This window comes from Alosa alosa, chromosome 2 (assembly GCF_017589495.1).
Source record: "Alosa alosa isolate M-15738 ecotype Scorff River chromosome 2, AALO_Geno_1.1, whole genome shotgun sequence".
NCBI classification, from domain to species: Eukaryota; Metazoa; Chordata; class Actinopteri; order Clupeiformes; family Clupeidae; genus Alosa; species Alosa alosa.
This window is the reverse complement of record NC_063190.1, coordinates 11,265,932-11,283,951: the sequence shown is the minus strand read 5'-3', so window position 1 is coordinate 11,283,951 and position 18,020 is coordinate 11,265,932. Positions and strand designations below refer to the sequence as shown.

The following is an 18,020-nucleotide window of genomic DNA, read 5'->3' as shown; positions in this document are numbered from 1 at the left end:
ATGTAACTTGACTTGTAAAGTGGAATCAAATAAAGTATATAAAGTGTGTGTGTGTGTGTGCGTGCGCGCGCATCTCTGCATGCGTGCATGTCTGTGTTGCATGGGCTGGTTCCAGCCCACCCTCCTAGCTCCATCTTTCCAGTGGTATCAGATGATGTCCATGTGCACCCGCACTCCACCTTGCACAACCATCCGTAACAGATGGAAGTAGTGTGGGATTTATTTATAATGCCCAGGTTTTTCCCTAGGCCGGTTGACACCTGTTCCTTGGCCTGAAGTGAGGTGCTAAGCCAACCGGTTCAAACATGCTTCAGAGGGTGCATGATTTGTCTTTGACTTAATGAAATTTACTGCACTGATTGATTGTTAAACTTGAAAATGTACCTGTCTTGGATTAGATTCTGCTTTATTGTCAATGTGCACAGTACAAGTACAGAGGCAACGAAATGCAGTTAGCGTCTAACCAGAAGTACAAAAAAGCTGAAAAAAGTGCAGTATGACATATAGTGCAGTGTAGATTGTAGTGTACAGTTGGGCAAGCGGACTGGTTAACAGTGCAGTGTATTAACAGTATTTGCTAAAAGAGTAAATGGACAATTAAAAATGGACAGTAAATACTTCAAAAAGGTCTCTGTATGGTAGACATGCTCGTATTAGCAGGTTTGTTATTAGGTGCCCTTTTGTTTTGGCACATGTCTCAGACAGGGTTTGGAGCAGGTACAGGTGGCTGCTTGTTCCGAGATGATTTGTCAACTTGCAAAATAAACCTGGCCCTAATGTCCAATTATTTTCCTCCTACATAAGCAAACACATTCCTATAATTTCTGCAGGTGTATGCAGGTGAAATTCAAGAGTTCAGGGGACAGATTTGTCTAAACAAAAATCATGAAACAATCTGTCAGTCTGAACACTGACCGCATTCAAGTCAAGTCAAGTCACTTTATTTATAGCACATTTGAAAACAACAGGAGTTGACCCAAAGTGCTTCACAATCAGTATCATTCAGTACATTTAGTAGCGTGGAGTCAGGTGTACTTTCTTCCTCTTATTTGCACTGACCGCTCTCGGTCAGTGTTGCCACTCTGTGTGTGTTAGCAGTCGGCCAGCCCTGATATGTGGAGGGGCAGGTGTATTTCTCTCGGTGAGGTCTGGTGGCCGGCTTCCGCATCTGACTGGTGGGAACCAGGGTGATTGACAGCGTTCGGGCTCAGTGCGTCGCCAGCGTCGTTGAGGGCAGCTGGGAATAGCCTGGCCATGTGATGTGTCAACGTTCTATTTGTAGGTCGCCCATGGAAATGGGCTACAGTTGCAGGGGTGTCTGAAGAATAGAGTTCAGTGATAGGTCTGTCTCTCGCTCTCTGTGCCTCTCTCTCCCTTCCTCTCGCTCTCTCTCTCTTGCTCTACCTCTCTCTCTCTCTTTCACTAGGTGAAGCCTTTGTGAATTCTGTGTGAGTACTTGCTGCTTTCTCACAGCTTCATAATGTTATGTCTATGATAACACGTAGTTATCTTGTTCTTGCGGTGATTAACTACAGTAATGATTGACAGGTTTAATGTTTAGGATATGCTGTATAGGATATATCCTGTTCTATGCTAAATTGTTAATCAGAAAATTTACCACATATATTTAATTGAATAAATTGCCTAGAATCTGTTATGTTAACTGGATAGTGGCATTTTTAAGGGAATTGTGTTCCTATATTCAACAAGTCTGACTTGGGTAAAACCGACTTGGGTTGAATTTGCATTGCAACTAAAGTGTTTTAGTCGAGTGGAATATGCATAAGAATTGGAGACCTGGAGCATGGCCCACTCCTGCAAAGCTTCAGTACTTTCGTAAGACCCCAGATTACCTTTGATTGTCTGCATTGCATTATGTGCAGTATGTAATCTCCTTTTAATGAACCTCCGGCATTATGGCTTAATTTGGGAAACCTGAGCAAGCGTCGCCATTGGGAACTGGCAGCTAACCTTGCAGAATGCAAGGGCAATTTGATTGGCTGCTTCTCTCTGGCTCTCTCTGTGAGGTGGTCTAAAGTGCCCCTGCATGTGTGACTCTGCTAACCTACATTCAAAACATGTGCATTTCATGGTACCAGACTCCATCTGAAGTGGGACATTTGATAGCCTGTAGGCATCTTGGAGGGAAAAAGGTCATCACCCCTTATCCATGGAAGGAACTTTCCGTTCGGTGGTGGCGTGACAGGAAACAGAATTCTCTAGACCCCTTTTTTTGTCTGATTCGTTCTGGGTGAAAGCCCAGGAGGACTGGGCTGTGTCGTGGCTTGCATATTACGAGGGGTGCAGGGCTACGCCCCCCTCCGAATTCTACAGTTCCTCCCCCAAGGCCTAACGTATCCTCCAGTCACATATCACAGTGTGGTCCATATCCTCCGTACTGGGTAGAAGTAAAAGTGCCAGGGCCTTATTAATACTGCCATTCATTTTAAACCTAAACTACACAACTATGTTTGCGTCATGGGAATTATAGCACTCAATCTCCAGCACTATGGAATTATGATCATATAATTACACTACTTAAATTATACAATTCATTCTATGTTTCTGGTGGTGTTTTTTTCATAAGCACATTTCTTATTGCATAATTCATGTCCATGGACTGAATGAAGTCTGTCTCTCCTTAAATGGATTATCCTCAGTGTGCTTTGTCACTGCCAATAGTCACATTTTATGGATTTGCGTATGTCTTACCCAATGTTGCCAGGGAAACAATGCAATACTTAACAGTTACTACAGGTGACCTGAACAAATGAGAGGCAAAATGCTTGAGTTTTAGCTACTGTTTACTCCAGCATAGATTGAATCTGAATTTCTGTACTGTTGTTATTCTACAGAGGTGTTTTGACTGCATTTTAGTTTATAATCCTTAGTAGACAGAGGTTTTGCATAAGATTCTTTGATCGTAAGGTAAACAATAATTGAAAAAGAGTAATCTTGTGAAATGCTTACTATATATAAATATGGCAACCGGGGTTTGCTATGGCCGATGCCTTTCTGTTTTCACCCACGAACAATGTTGTTGTACTCTTCCAAAAGTTCTGGCTGAAGTCTGCTGGTAATTTAATTGACACAATGCGCAGTGTGCGCCAAGTGTACCACAGCAACAACAACACTGGGGGCAGATGCACCTGCCTGTATATTAAGCCACTTTTTCACTTTTTTTTCACTTCTTCAGAGAACTACTTCTAAAGTCTTCATTTTTCCAACAGGTTCCTAGTGAAGTCCACAGCCTAGAGTCCTGCATGTACTGTATCTGAGTGTGTGTAAAAGAACATCGGAACATAACAGAACCATGGTTCTCCACAAGCTCATGGACTTTGGTAAGCAGCTGTTGCGGGTGAAGGTGGTGGACTGCAGCACTGACGACTCACGGCTGGCCCGCTGCCTCAACACCTTCGACCTGGTGGCGCTGGGCGTGGGCAGCACACTGGGCGCCGGCGTCTACGTGCTGGCCGGAGCAGTGGCGCGCGAGAACGCCGGCCCCGCCATCGTCCTGTCCTTCCTCATTGCCGCCCTGGCGTCCGTGCTGGCGGGGCTCTGCTACGCCGAGTTTGGGGCGCGCGTGCCCAAGACGGGCTCAGCCTACCTGTACAGCTATGTCACCGTCGGCGAGCTCTGGGCCTTCATCACTGGCTGGAACCTCATCCTCTCCTACGTCATCGGTAATGATGGAACAATCATAATCATAGACACTGATATCTCCTACCACGGCACTGGTAGCAGACATTTTGAGTCAGGGTTAGATGTCAATGGTTATTGATCTATGATCTTATTTCAATAATTCGGTCACTATTTATACAATGTAGCCTTGGGTGTAACTGTCTTATGTCATTTGTTTATATTATAGCAATACTAATCAATACCAATTCAAGTATTTGGCCACACTTTATCTCAGTTAGTCCCTGTTTCAATGAGATTATGTGTTAAATATCATCTAGAAAACTAGAAATGCAATTCTGAGGAATTACACGAGGGGATGCAATCTGCTGGTTAGGGTGTTGGTGGGGCTTGATGCTAGCTGGTTGGTAGGGTAATTGTGATACCTGCAAAGGTGCTTTTGGAGTAACCAAATTTGAATCTTGTGTGACATGGCATTCTTGAGATATCACACTCAAGGTGTTTTTGACCTTGACAGTTGACCTTCAACCTCCAACATCAACTCACTTCATCTTTGAGTCCATAAAAACACTCGTACCAAATTTGAAGTATGTACGTCAAGCCGTTCTGGAGATATAATGCTGAATGCATGAGATATGGCTGGGACTTTTATTTTGACACACAGGAAACACTTTAACAGGATGTGTAGTTCAGGTAGAGCTAGATTGTATGCTTAGAAGCTGAGACAGTTGGAGTCCTCACAGGTGACACCTGTGCCAGTGTTCTGATTAGCCTGGGAACTGCTCTGAGAACTACTTAACGAGCGCAGCTGGCTCTATTATGACATCACAGCCCCCATTCAAGTCTACGGGGGAAATTACAAAAATCTCAAAAAGTATAAACTTCTCAAAAATGAAAAACGGATAGGACGGTAAAGCCTTGGAAGATCTACGAAACGGTGTTTCAACCAAATTTGTACGTTAAGCGGTTTGAGCTGAATAGCGCGCACAAAAAGGTAAAAAGAAAAATAAGAAGAAGAAGTCCCCAGATTTCAATAGAGGGGATGCATCCCCTCTAACAAGTAGCAAAAGCAAAATACAAAATCCACATATCTTAAATACAAGTGAGTACCATGGAATATATGTTTTTACAGCTATTTATCATTGTTAATAGTGGTAATTGTGGAACTGTAACTAATAGATACTAATTGAAATATTTGGCCACACTTTATACCAGTGCTGGTTACATTGTAACTATATTGGTAAATACTATGTAACACTGTGTGTGAGAAAGAGTACGGAAAATTGGTTCTTTGTACTTCAGAGTTAGGATTAAAGTCAGGGTTGGTAATAAATATTTAATCAATAATTGATAGTATGTAAAGGATTTGGCCACTCTATATACCATATAGTCCTTGTTACAGTGGAACTGGCTTTTGAAATACACTGTAACATATAGAGTAACAGAGTACTAAAGTACTTTGTATATATTTAAATACTGCTATTTAGCATGTTACAGTGTGCATAACTACAGTGCAAACCATGGTCAACAAAATGAATACAGCTTTCTATGAAAGAAGATGTATTGATTTCAGTGATGAGAATTGTATATACAGTATGTAGCCTACATGATGAATAAAGTTAATAATTTCCTGCAAACCACAGGGACCTCCAGCGTCGCCAGAGCATGGAGTGCTACGTTTGACGAGCTGGTTGGCAAACACATTGAACACTTCTGCCGGCAGTATATGACCATGAACGCCCCCGGATTCCTGGCTGAGTATCCGGACATGTTTGCAGTGGTCATCATCCTCACTCTCACTGGTAAGACATGGAGATGGAGACGTGACGACAGAGGTGGGAGAAGGTTTCCACTGCTTTTTCCATTCTAAGACTTACATTCTAAGAATCCTAAGACTGTAGAGTTTATAATTAGTGTCCTTTTCAGTGTGTTAAAGTGATATCTACGAAAGGTTTAAATAGAGACCCATGGATCTGGGCTTTCTGGACAGTTTTAACACTGTTATTTGGTTTCTAAAAGGGAGTTTTTCCTTTCCCCATCACTTTGCTTAGGGAGTTCAGGCTTTGGGGTTGATAAAGAGCCTAGTGATAGTTACAATGTTTTGTGCTATTTTGTAATAAATTGGAATTGAATTGACGTACAGACATGTACACCGCATGTGTATGCTGGTTTCTCAAAGAGATATCTGGTTGTCTGTCAGTAAATGTTCTGCAACATAGAGGGCCCTATCGTACACTCAACCCCATGTGAAAAACAAGGCGTGTTCTTATCTTACACCCAATTCAGTGATGACTTTTTCACCATGCGCTCCACTTTAATTGAATATTGCGTCCACTTGCATGTCAATTAAAAAAAATAGATGTGGTCAGGCGCATAATCCAAAAATCACTACAGTAATTTCCTTTGTATTAGCCACATTTCGTATAAACCGCAGGACAGTGTTTTATGCAAGTTAAATAAACAAAACCCCCGTAACTGCCCCCGTGTGTTAACCTCATAGCTGAAGAAATTTAGCACAATCAATGTATAAACCGTGGCTAATAGTTGGGTATTACTGAAAGACATTACGCCACTGATCAGGAAAACCCTGTCTAAAACAAAAGGTGCATGGAAAGCACAGTTGAGGATGCACTGTTATGAGATGTAAGCAGCCCTTAGCAACAAGTCCCAAACGACTTGTCTGCAGGATAAATATCCTTAGGATTATTATTCAGTCATTCGAACATAATTGGGGTAAGTGATTTTTTGGTTAATATGCCACAACTTCAGCAGCAACAACTTCAAACTTCAAACTTCAAGCCACGCTGGCAAATGCAAAATCTCAAAAAAATATTCCTTGTCATGACCATTCACAGGTCAATACAGTAATTAACCCTCCAGATATCTGGCAAATTAAGTGCTGTACAGTTTCCAATCCGCAACCCCTACAAACCTTAGCAGAGAGTCAGACTAGCAACATCAGTTTGTTTTCAACTAAGAACAGACTGATGCCAGTCTGTTCTCAATTATTCTCAACTGATAAACTACTTTCTCTAGTTTCTAGTACCTAGGCAATCCTGTATTTCTTCCTGAATATATTGTTGTGTTTATATTTCTATAACCATGTAATTTTATTTCTATATTGATATGTCTTCTACTGTTACTCCTGCTAAATAACCAGGTCCCTCTTTCCACTTGTTCTCTCCAGGCTTGCTAGCCTTTGGGGTGAAGGAGTCGGCCATTGTGAACAAAGTGTTCACCTGCATCAACGTACTGGTGTTGGTCTTTGTGGTCGTGTCAGGGCTCGTCAAGGGCACGATAAAGAACTGGCAACTCGTCCCAGAGGAGATACTCAACCGGACCGACTCCACTCATAAGTGAGCTTCGGTGAAGTGAGGTTTCAACAGATCTGTCTTTCTGTGAAATTATGTGGAGTTTCAAGTCTTGAATGCACCATTACATTTGCAAAAGCCAGTAGTCTTCCATTGACTTGTATTGGATGTGATACAACGCCACACGTGGTACAAAGTGGTATTACAAGAGAGCCAGGCCCAGTACTGGCTGGTTTCCATGCTAACTTTAGTGGCTGTCTGGGCAACATAGAGCATAGACATTTTTGATATTAGGTCAAAATGTTTCTTTACTCTCTGAGAGCGATTCCCTTCATGCTCCCCCTCGCTCTTCTCTTTGACCCAGTGGTACAGATCCCGCCTTGGTGGATGTCAACCTGGGCGTGGGTGGCTTCATGCCCTATGGCTTAAACGGTGTCCTCTCTGGCGCAGCGACCTGTTTCTACGCCTTTGTGGGGTTTGACTGCATCGCCACCACAGGTCAGTCCCACGCAAGGTCTCCGGCAGTGGTGCTGAGTGCTGGCTTTTACAGCACTGGTAGCAGTAGACAGCTTTGGCGAGCATTACAACTTGATTCATCTCCCACAGTATTTCTTCGGAGCTTGTTGTGCCTAATTCGGAACACGTGTTACGTTCCAATTTTCCTTAAATGACAAATGGTTCCTTTGCAGAAAAAGGACGTATGAAGCCTTTGTGTTTATGTGTTCCTATAGCATCTTTTCTGTGTGCAATCACAACTTTGGTTGTTTTGGCCCCATTGTTGATACCTGGCAGATCATGTGGTCTCACACTATCTAAACTAAAGAGTTAAAGGTCAGCTGTTTCTCTACTTTATGCAATGTTAATCATTAGGAATAACCCCCAATGTTAGGGGCTGTTTAATGTTTCTGCATCTGCCTCTGCAAGAATTTTCACTAATTTTTTTTCTTTTTCTTGATCCCTCTCACTGCCTTGTCATGGGAACTCCCCTACCATCCTCTCCTGCCATTGGCTGAGAGAGGAAGGGGGTGGGGTGGAGAGAGAAGAAGAAATTAGAAAAAAAAAATGAAGGAGAGAGAGGGGGGAGATGGAGTGAGAGAAAGAGAGAAGAACAGATCACAGCCTGTTCTGTTGCCTCAGACCCCAATCCTCATGTCCACACTCACTGTCTGTGCTCGCCTGAACCCACTAACCCACACACAGCAGTTGATTTCAACACTGCTAGTAAAACTGGGCTCATGCTTCTGTGTGCCAGAGGACAGACAAAGCTGATTTTGCCGTGGGGTCTCAGCTTATAATAGTGGAAGCTGCATCAGGGTTTGTTACATTATGAAATAATGCATGGAAAGACTTATTTGCAGATTCCTTGAGCCTCAGTGCATTTCATTACATTCTTTGTAGTGTGAGGAATTCCCCACCGACTGCAAAGGAGATACATTTCACAACATGTACATAGATGGTATTGGTATATCAAATACTGTACTCCCTTACTGCCTTCTCTCACAGTGCACAGAACACAAATGTATTGCAGAGGAATGCAAAACTATTGCAACAGAACACAAAAGGAGCTCAGAACAAATCACCAGCATGATCCTTTGTAGTGAGAGGCCTTTCTAGTGTCCTCCCTTTTAATCTGTTTAGTGTTCAACTTCACACTCTCCTAATTACAGCTGATCTTGACCACCCCTCTCCTGTGTAAGCCCCTGATCTTGAACACACCCTCTGTCCCTAGTTCCACAGGTTAGGGGCTGAGGAACCCTCAGTGTGCCATCTCCTTCAGCACTGTGTCCTTGTGTCCTCCCTCCCCATCCGCCTCGTGTCCTACTTTACTGCCCTACTAATTACTCATGATTTTCAACTCACCCTTTTTTGGGTCTCTAGTTTTGAACTCCCCTTTTGTGTGTAATACTCCTTAGGTGAAGAAAGGTAGTACCTACACCAGACACTTGACGCTGTTTTTGTGTCAATGTGTTAATCCTAGTGTCTTCTTAATTATATACTTAAATACCAGTGTGCCTGGTCCTGCTATTGAGCACAGGTTTTTCTGTGTAATCTCATTCTTGAACGCACCTTTGTGCATATATCCTCACTCAGGTGCGGAAGTAGAAGCATCCAAAGTGGAGCACACTATCGTGTGTAGCTCTGGTAGTGAACACATATTTCTGTGTAATCCTTATCCTTAACAGACATTTGTTTGTGTATCTGTCACCTAATTCAGCTTGATGTTGAACGCACAAAAGATTTTACCTCAGATGTCGAAGACAATGATCGGTGTAATGTTGAACACACCTTGTTGTATACATCTCTCCATAGTTGTAGAGGTATAGAACCCACACAGGGCTATTCATATCGGCCTACTTACTATCTACCTGGCATTCATACACCTGGCATTGAGTCTCCTGATATGAACCCCCACACACACACAGGTGAAGAGGTGAAGAACCCCCAGAGGGCCATCCCTATCGGCATCGTGTCCTCTCTCCTCATCTGTTTCGTGGCCTACTTCGGCGTGTCGGCTGCCCTCACCATGATGATGCCCTACTACATGCTGGACAAGAACAGCCCGCTGCCTGTGGCCTTTACGTACGTGGGCTGGGAGGGGGCCACCTACGCCGTGGCTGTGGGTTCCCTCTGCGCCCTCTCCACCAGGTAAGCCTGACCCTGACCTCTCTCACACTCACACACACACACACACACACACACACACACACACACACACACACACACACACACACACACACACTCACACACACACTCTCACACACACACACACACACACACACACACACACACACACACACTCACACACACTCTCACACTCACACACACACACTAGGCCTCACTGCACAGTGTGAAAGCCTCTGGCTTGGCATGGCATGCTGAGTCGCTGTGTATGTGTGCGTGTGTGTGTGAGCATGTGTGCGTGCGTAGTGTGTGTGTAGGTGCGCGCGTATGTGTCTGTGTTTGTGTGGTAAGTGGATCGGTGGGTGTGTGTCTGTAGATGTGTGTGTGTGTGTGTGTATGTGTGCGCGTACCTGTATGTGTTTGTGTGTGAGCGTTGGTAGGCGGGTCGGTGGGTCTGTATGGGAGAGTGCATGTCAGTGCACGAGTATATTTAACTGAGGGTAAATGTGAGCCTCTTACTAAAAGTAGCCAAACATGAGGCCAGGGGAGGGGGTAATAACTCACTGGGATTGTTATGTAACAGTGCTTCTATCACTCTTAAATGGGTGCTCAAGTTGACCTAATAAATCATAAACGTCTTTTTACTTTATTACTTCTGTCCTCGAAGTTATACATGACCATGATCTTTTCCAGACCTCATTCATAAAGCAACTCGTGAGGATTCATTAGCTTAATACATATAATTCACATATGAATCTAAGATTAGTTTTAGTTAGGGTTGGGGACAGAGTGTTTATTATCATAAGTGATAGTTGGATTAACTTGATTTGTCTTCCACAGAACATAACTGCTTACTGAATGTCAGAATGTTTACCAGCGACCTCTAACATTGCAAGGCTTGAACTCAACAGAGATGTTTGTTGTGTATAGTTGCTGCGGTTGACTGACCTGCATGGCATGGCATGCCCATTTCTCTCTGCCTGCCTGCCTGTGTGTGTGTGTGTGTGTGTGTGTGTGTGTGTGTGTGTGTGTGTGTGTGTGTGTGTGTGTGTGTGTGTGTGTGCATGTGTGTATGTGCCTGTGTCTTGTGCCAGTTTGCTGGGTGCCATGTTTCCAATGCCCCGAATCATCTGGGCGATGGCTGAGGATGGTCTGCTCTTCAGATACATGGCTGAGATCAATCCCCGAACCAAAACCCCTTTACCTGCTACTCTGACCTCAGGCATAGTGGCAGGTGAGAATGACTCTTCATGGTTACTAATATTCCAACTCTCCTCCCTCTCTCTCTCTCTCTCTCTCTCTCTCTCTCTCTCTCTCTCTCTCTCTCCACTGGAATGAGTTTCACTGTGCATGTATCATGACTGGACTGGCTAACGCTGGTGGGAGGGTGGGTTGGTTCCAAAACAAGAATTTTAATAGATTTTCTTTTGTTTATTTTGTCATTTTTTTATTATTATTATTTAGACTTTTGTCACAACAACACAAGTGCATTTTCTTTTTAATTTTCCCTGAAATGCACAATAAAAAGCCATGCTTGAAAATGAAGATATCTGGTTTTGGAACCAAACTCTTCAATATGAAGGGGGATTTATCTGCGGGATGGCCCCTCCAAGCTGAGAATTTACCCCTACGGTTTGGACTCCTGCTGCCTTAAGATCTTTTCCTCAAACACAGCTTCACTTTACTACACTTTTCTTCTGGTCTTTCTTTATTTCATCCCAATTTTGTTTGTTTGTTGCTTTCTTTTTTTATTCTTTCTTTTGTTTTGAACCTGTCTCCCCCCTCCCTCTTCTTCCACTCTTCTGCCCTCTTGTTGCTGCGTAGTCTGCTGGGCTCCATGTTCCCTCTCCCGCGTATTATCTTTGCCATGGCCCGCGACGGTCTGCTCTTCACCTTTCTGTCGCGCGTCAGCGAGAGGAAGACGCCCATCATGTCCACCATGGCAGCTGGTGTCATGTCCGGTAAGCTCGCGGGCCAGCAGAGAACATTTTTTGGGCCGCAGCCACGGTAACTGATGAGGGAGAGGGGGGCGTCTCTGACGGGCACATTTTTTTTTTTTTTTTTTGGGTCACGGATTCAACCAGGCCACGCGTCACAAAAATCCATTCTGATTTCTTCAGGATTTTAGACCTCATATAACACTGTTGTACAGTATAACTTTTTAAGATAACACAATGAGACAAATACTAAAGACTACCTACCTAGATTTTCATAATGGGGGTCTGCTTTTACCACTAAATCCAATGTCTAGACCTGTGTGCTTTATGTCTAGGCCTGCTTAAAATTATATGTAGGGTTCATCAAAGGGAAAAAAAGTAGATTTGTCACACAACTTTCTTTGATGTATTCATAAAACATGTGCTGTATGCTTTCTTCACTTTTAACCTCTGCAGCAGGTCAGTGTTCTTTCTGAGAAGTCACACATTTGATAGGTTAGCGTAACTAAATTAATTTGCTGGTGGCAGTAAGCTCCATATCATCTGGTCTGTCACTGGGGTGGCATGTCATAGAAGCTGTAAGCCCCCTCAAAAGCTCTGGTGGGAAAACACTCACCTGCTGTTTGATAATATGGAATGTTTCACAGGACTAGTTTCAACCCACTGACCTCAAAAGGCCTCATGAGTTCACACCTAACGTGCTACTTGACATTTTTCAAAGCATTAGTTCACAGTTTAAGGCATAGGTTTGATGAATAGTAGGTGTAGTTTGGGTTGTGGTGTTTAAGAATAGTATTTAGTGGAAATAATAGATTCTACTCACTATGTTTTGCCATTTTACAGATATATAATATAACATTCATATACTGTACACACCACTAGACCCCACCAGATATGTGTTTTATATTTAGAATGTTATGAAGAAATGTTATGAGAAAATATCAGAAAATATCTTACTTAAAACCTGTGTTGAGAATTGGAATGCTTTTGCCTTGTGACATATGATGTGTCTTACATGTGCCTGTCTTTGCCTTCCTCCTAGCGATCATGGCCTTCCTGTTTGACCTGAAGGATCTGGTTGATCTCATGTCCATTGGCACATTGCTGGCCTACACACTAGTTGCCGCCTGTGTCCTGGTCCTCAGGTAGGCTATATGATTACCTACTGTACAGATTTCAGTGTAAGGAAATCTTTGAAAATCTATTCAGTATACGTTCCGACACAAATAACATTTAAATCGGTGTAGATAACTTTGAATGTTTTGCAGATATTTTGAATCAAGGCTAGACATGTAGACATTTGGCGTATGTATTCTTCTGTGTTCTGTATATGACTGGTAATTGTGTATGGATATTTGCATTTGTTTGGGTGTATAAGTATGCTGTGTGTATGTGTGTGTCTGCATGCATTTCATATACATACAGTATATGACACATGAGTGTATGTGTGTGTGTGTGTGTGTGTGTGTGTGTGTGTGTGTGTGTGTCTGCATGCATTCCTATACATTAATGTGTGTTGTTTTTCTCAGGTACCAGCCTGAGCAGCCGAGCCTGGCGTACCAGATGGCCAGCACCCAGGAGGAGGTGGAGCTGACCGAGTCCATGGGCGCCCCGAGCATGGGCATCCTTCCTGGCGTGGAGGAGCGCTTTACACTCAAAACCATGCTCTTTCCGGAAAACACCGACCCCTCGCACATCTCTGGCTTCTCCGTTAACGTCTGCACGAGTTTACTCGGTAAAACACATTTTTTTCCATTTCCATTTCTGTTCACATCCACATTCCCTTGTGGGTTTACAACCCATCTCCTCACATACTTACACTAAGATACACACATCTCCATCGACAATTGTGTAACCTCACACAAGTAAAAAAAAAGACAACAGGGGCCACAAATAATATCAAGGCCACATACAACATAAAATAAAGTACAACCTCACTGCCTTGAATGGCACAGGGCAGCTTATTTATCTGATTGATGGAAGGGATTTGTGTTGATTGTTCACCCCCTCTCCCCGTTGCAGGAGTGTTGATCCTGGTGTTCAGTATCCTGGCAGTACAGGGCAGCGCGGCGGTGTGGGTCATCGTGACCTTGAGCGTCATTGTCATTGTCTGCCTCGGCCTGGTGCTCATCATCTGGAGGCAGCCAGAGAGCCGGACCAAGCTCTCTTTTAAGGTTTGCCCTGGCTACCCACTCCTCTGCTGCGGTGTGGGGGGGGGGGCATTCCAAAATGCTATATCCTATTTCCTGAATCATTTTTTTACATTTTGTTTTCCAAATAATTTCAGTAGAAATGTTTTTTGTCTATTGTTATTTGATTTATCTTTACTCAATCAAAACAACACAACTGCAATTTGATTGATATTTCCTGGAATACACAATTAAATAGCATGAATTTTGTAATGTTTTTAAAAACGGATATATAGCGTTATGGAACCAAACTCTTAATATATCTGCATACTGCATACATTACACACAATGTATGTGTGATAAAAATGTATTCAATGGGCAAGTCTTGTCGAGGTTTAAATGTCATGTCATCTCTTAGTTTACTCTATGATTGGAGATTCACACCCAATTCTTTTTTCTTTTGTGAAGTTTGACTCCTGTAAAACCCTCAAGACATGCCATCTTCTCCACTCCAACAGGTGCCTCTGCTTCCCTTCATCCCTGTAACCAGCATGTTTGTCAATGTGTACCTGATGATGCAGCTGGACAAAGGCACCTGGATCCGCTTTGCTGTCTGGATGGCTATAGGTCAGTCCTCAAAAGGCAACTGACTCCAGAATAAATCAACCAACGATCTTATGAAATCACATCAGCTAACAATGACATCTGGACTTAATAACTATCCTGGTTGTATTTACTTGCAATAATAAGACAGCCAATTGAATCCTTATGTAACACAGATCTTGTAAAACCATATCAAATGTGGTGATCTGAGACTGAGATCTGTTCTGGTCTCGCCTGCCCTCTGTGTTGTTTTTTAGTTACAATAACTTGTTTTATTTCTTCTCATCTGAATTCTTGTGTCCCTCTCATCTCTGTCCAGGTTTCGTTATCTACTTTGGGTATGGGATGCGACACAGCGCTGAGGCAGCGCTCTCCCGACGCCCGAGTCCCGAGGAGCTCAGGGACTACAAGCCCACGTCCGCCATCAACGGAGACTCCCGCGTGTCCCCTGAGAAAGAGGCCTTCATCATTAATGGCCTGGGCGCTAGGGCCGATGACGAGGGTGAACTCTTAGAGTCGTCATAAAACAAAAACAACTTCCCTGTAAATTTTATACGAAAATAATGTATATTTGACGCAATGGGATGTCTAAACTTTAAGATATCCAGACACGTTTTTGAAAGAAAAAAAACTTTAAGCTTCAAGAAGAGCACACCTCACCCCAAAGGGAAAGCTTGTCAGGACTAGTCACTATTGTACAACTGACTCTCTGTGTGAGAGAGGAATAGCTCTTTGACGAGCATTTTAGCATTTGGCGGCTACTGAATTGCCTGAAAAAAATTGCTAAACAAAACCTTTCTGTATGTTTTGAAAATTTGAGTTAATTTGGAGGAAGGGGCTTTGACTTCCGCCGAGACAGCACTCAGTTTGTCTGACAAGTGTTATCAAATGGAACAGAAGATAAGTCGATCATGGTTGTTTGTACTAAATTTGGATTAATTTGCAACACAACCTTTGAGGTTTCTCTGCTCTTAGTGTTACCTATTAGCATTTGGCTCTTTGTAAGGCTTGCCTTCATCAGTCCCTGATGGTGGTATATTTTTGTTGCCATTTTTTAAAATGATGACCCAGTAGAGAGATACTCATCTGTCATAGAATAAATGATAGGGTTTGGATAGGACAAACTCATGTGGGCTTGTGAGTGTACACAGTATCTTAATGCTTATCTCAGTGTTGGCTTTCAGCAGACATTCATGACAGTCAGTTTCATGTTATCAATTCAACTCAGTGTGAGATGCTAAGGGTTGGACTTGGTTGACTCAAGCATTTCTTACTCAACACCCCCAACACAAGTTGTGTCTTTATATTTGTTAGTTTTATAGAGTGGAATTAAGCTGGTCTGAACAATGGAGTGTAGATTTAACCATCACAGTGCTGGGTACTGTGTTTTTAATATAACCGACCTCAACCATGCCCAAAGTGCCTTTTTGGTTGAAAATTGTATGTAGTTGTATCTCAATAGTGTACTTTTTCTAACAGATGTTGCACAGGAGGTGTACAAATGTACTCATGAGTAATTGTAGACATGCTTAGAAGTGGTGATATTGTACAGAAATGTATATCTCTGGGAAACAGACTGTAGAAGACCCTTCCATGGTTTTTCCTGACATGTTTTCCCCCTACCAGAAAATACTATCAAACAAGATGAACCAGAGCATCAAAAAAGATGAATCTTTGTCTTTCTGAAGTTCGTCTTCACAAGCATGGGACTGGTTTAGGATGTTTCAAATATATGAAACATACTGATCATTCCTGCCCACATTTCCCCTATCTACTGTATATCCTCAGGTACATTACGCAGTATCCGTCTGGCTCAATTAAACTGACAAAGTATTCTCTGGTCTGCATGTAGCTCAGCATTGTAATGAGTATTCACCTCAGACATAATTGTTAGTATTGGTGTTGCCTTATAGGAAAAAAAATAATGTTAACTTTCTAGAACATCTACTGTGGCTATGCATAAATAAGTAGTCTATTTTATTGTTAATCAGACTTTTTTTTCTGTATATAAGATGTTGTTCATACTTGCTCTATGAATTGACTAATTTGTAAATGGCAAATTCTGCTTTTTTTAAATCTTAAAGAATTAAATATATGTCATGATGCCACTGTTGGCTATAGTAAATTGAGAATAGATGTTTTGTGGTTTGTGTATATCAGTTTCAGTGTCTAGTGTATGTGCCTGTGTCTGTGTCTGCTTATGTTGTGCCATTTTGTAAAAAAGGAAAGAAAACAGTTGGTTAAATGGTCTCTTTAATTTCTTACTTGGATGTGTTGCAGCAACACTAAATGCATGTGTAGCATCTCATAATGTGTCTGATCCATCCTCAGATCCCATTGAAAAAGGAGCATTCCACTCAAACTCTAAACTCTTGGCAGTCTTCAGTGTCAGTATATTTATTATTATTTTCATTGAATGTGAAAATGATATTAAGCATTACAGCTACCGTAAAGATGTAAAGATGTATACTGCAGGCAATTTTGGGGTTTATATTTTTGAAATAGGGACAGAGAGAATCCAGTTTGTTTTTGTCATAGACAAATAATCATTATTTGTGTATGAAGTGTTTGGTCAACAGCTTACAGAAGTTTTGCCTTTCAATATTGCACAACATGTTTCCTAACGTGTCAGCAGCCTAAGAATTATTTACAGATAGGCAGCTGCACCTGTTTGTATTCAGTGGCCTGAAAACATTAAATTGGCAAAATACTTTAAACAGATCAGAAAGTTTATGGGCATCCTTAGTCCAACACACTTCATTATCTCCCATGAGGGATAGTTGTTACTATTTTTAAAAACAAAGTATTCGGTGGCTAGCTGAACTTGTGGAGAAGTACACTAGCTAATCTGTTGTAATCAAAAACGTAATCTTTTGGACAATTTGACCATGAATTGACCATGACCAGGATTTGACCAATTTTACCTCATGATTGTGGACATTTGGACAATTTTGTGGTGTATTATCACTGGAAGATGTGCAGATTATTCTGCAGTGCAAAATCCAGTACGGCATAGAAGCAATATTGTATAACTTCTGCTAGTTATTACAGTTTTTGCCCATTGCTTGAACACTTTTTGCAAAACTTCGCTCATTGTGTCAAAACTTTACACACAAGCACACAAGACACAACACTGGGAAATAAACTATTCACATCTATGTCTATGACAAAATGATACACACTTGCATCATACACTTTCAGATTAGCAGCAACACAGTGTACTTTATTTAAAACACTGCAGTCTTTCATTTTCACTGCTTTTATTCAGTTTATCAGTTAGCATTATGTGAAGCTCAATGTAACACTTGCAGTTTTTTTTTTTGTCCAACAAAGGTTTTGACTAAAAACAAAAATGAAAGTACTGAAAGATAACAAATGACATCATCTCAATACTGTACATCACAGTACTATACTTTACAGTACAGTACAGTAAATGCAGTAACACAAAAATAAAAACAAAAACACACTACTGTAAACAGGCTTAGATGTGGTGGACTCTGCCCAGCTTCCCTTATTGTCAGGCCATGATTTATCACATGATCCACCAAAGTTTCTCTAATATCATCTGAAATATTGTTCTGTGCATAGCCTCTTTGACCACCTCCTACTCCTCTCTCTCTTTGTCTTCCTCTACCTCTTGCTCTCCCTGCCTCCATGCTTGCAATGTTCTCAAAATGGCTCAACTGAGGCCTAATTGTTGCTGGCTGATTGGTGTTCCGTTTTGTAAGTAAGTATTTTCACATGTGTGTCTATGTGTGAACGAAGTATCTTATGTATGA

General features: G+C 42.0%; 1 protein-coding gene across 2 annotated transcripts; it reads left to right on the top strand.

The window, feature by feature from the left end:
• The first annotated feature begins 1,315 nt into the window (after nt 1–1,315).
• Nucleotides 1,316–16,486, top strand: slc7a1a (solute carrier family 7 member 1a). 2 transcript variants are annotated; one of them, XM_048270224.1, is made up of 12 exons: nt 1,316–1,448; nt 3,231–3,683; nt 5,283–5,441; nt 6,827–6,995; nt 7,315–7,448; nt 9,374–9,596; nt 11,397–11,533; nt 12,552–12,654; nt 13,039–13,244; nt 13,532–13,683; nt 14,157–14,265; nt 14,561–16,486. In XM_048270224.1, the coding sequence occupies exons 2-12, from the start codon at nt 3,314–3,316 to the stop codon at nt 14,764–14,766; spliced, it is 1,968 nt and encodes a 655-aa protein (XP_048126181.1). In that variant the 5' UTR covers nt 1,316–1,448; nt 3,231–3,313; the 3' UTR covers nt 14,767–16,486. The 2 variants fall into 2 exon arrangements, with proteins under 2 accessions (XP_048126181.1, XP_048126175.1); XM_048270218.1 differs by lacking the exon at nt 11,397–11,533 and adding an exon at nt 10,667–10,806.
• The last annotated feature ends 1,534 nt before the right edge of the window (nt 16,487–18,020 follow it).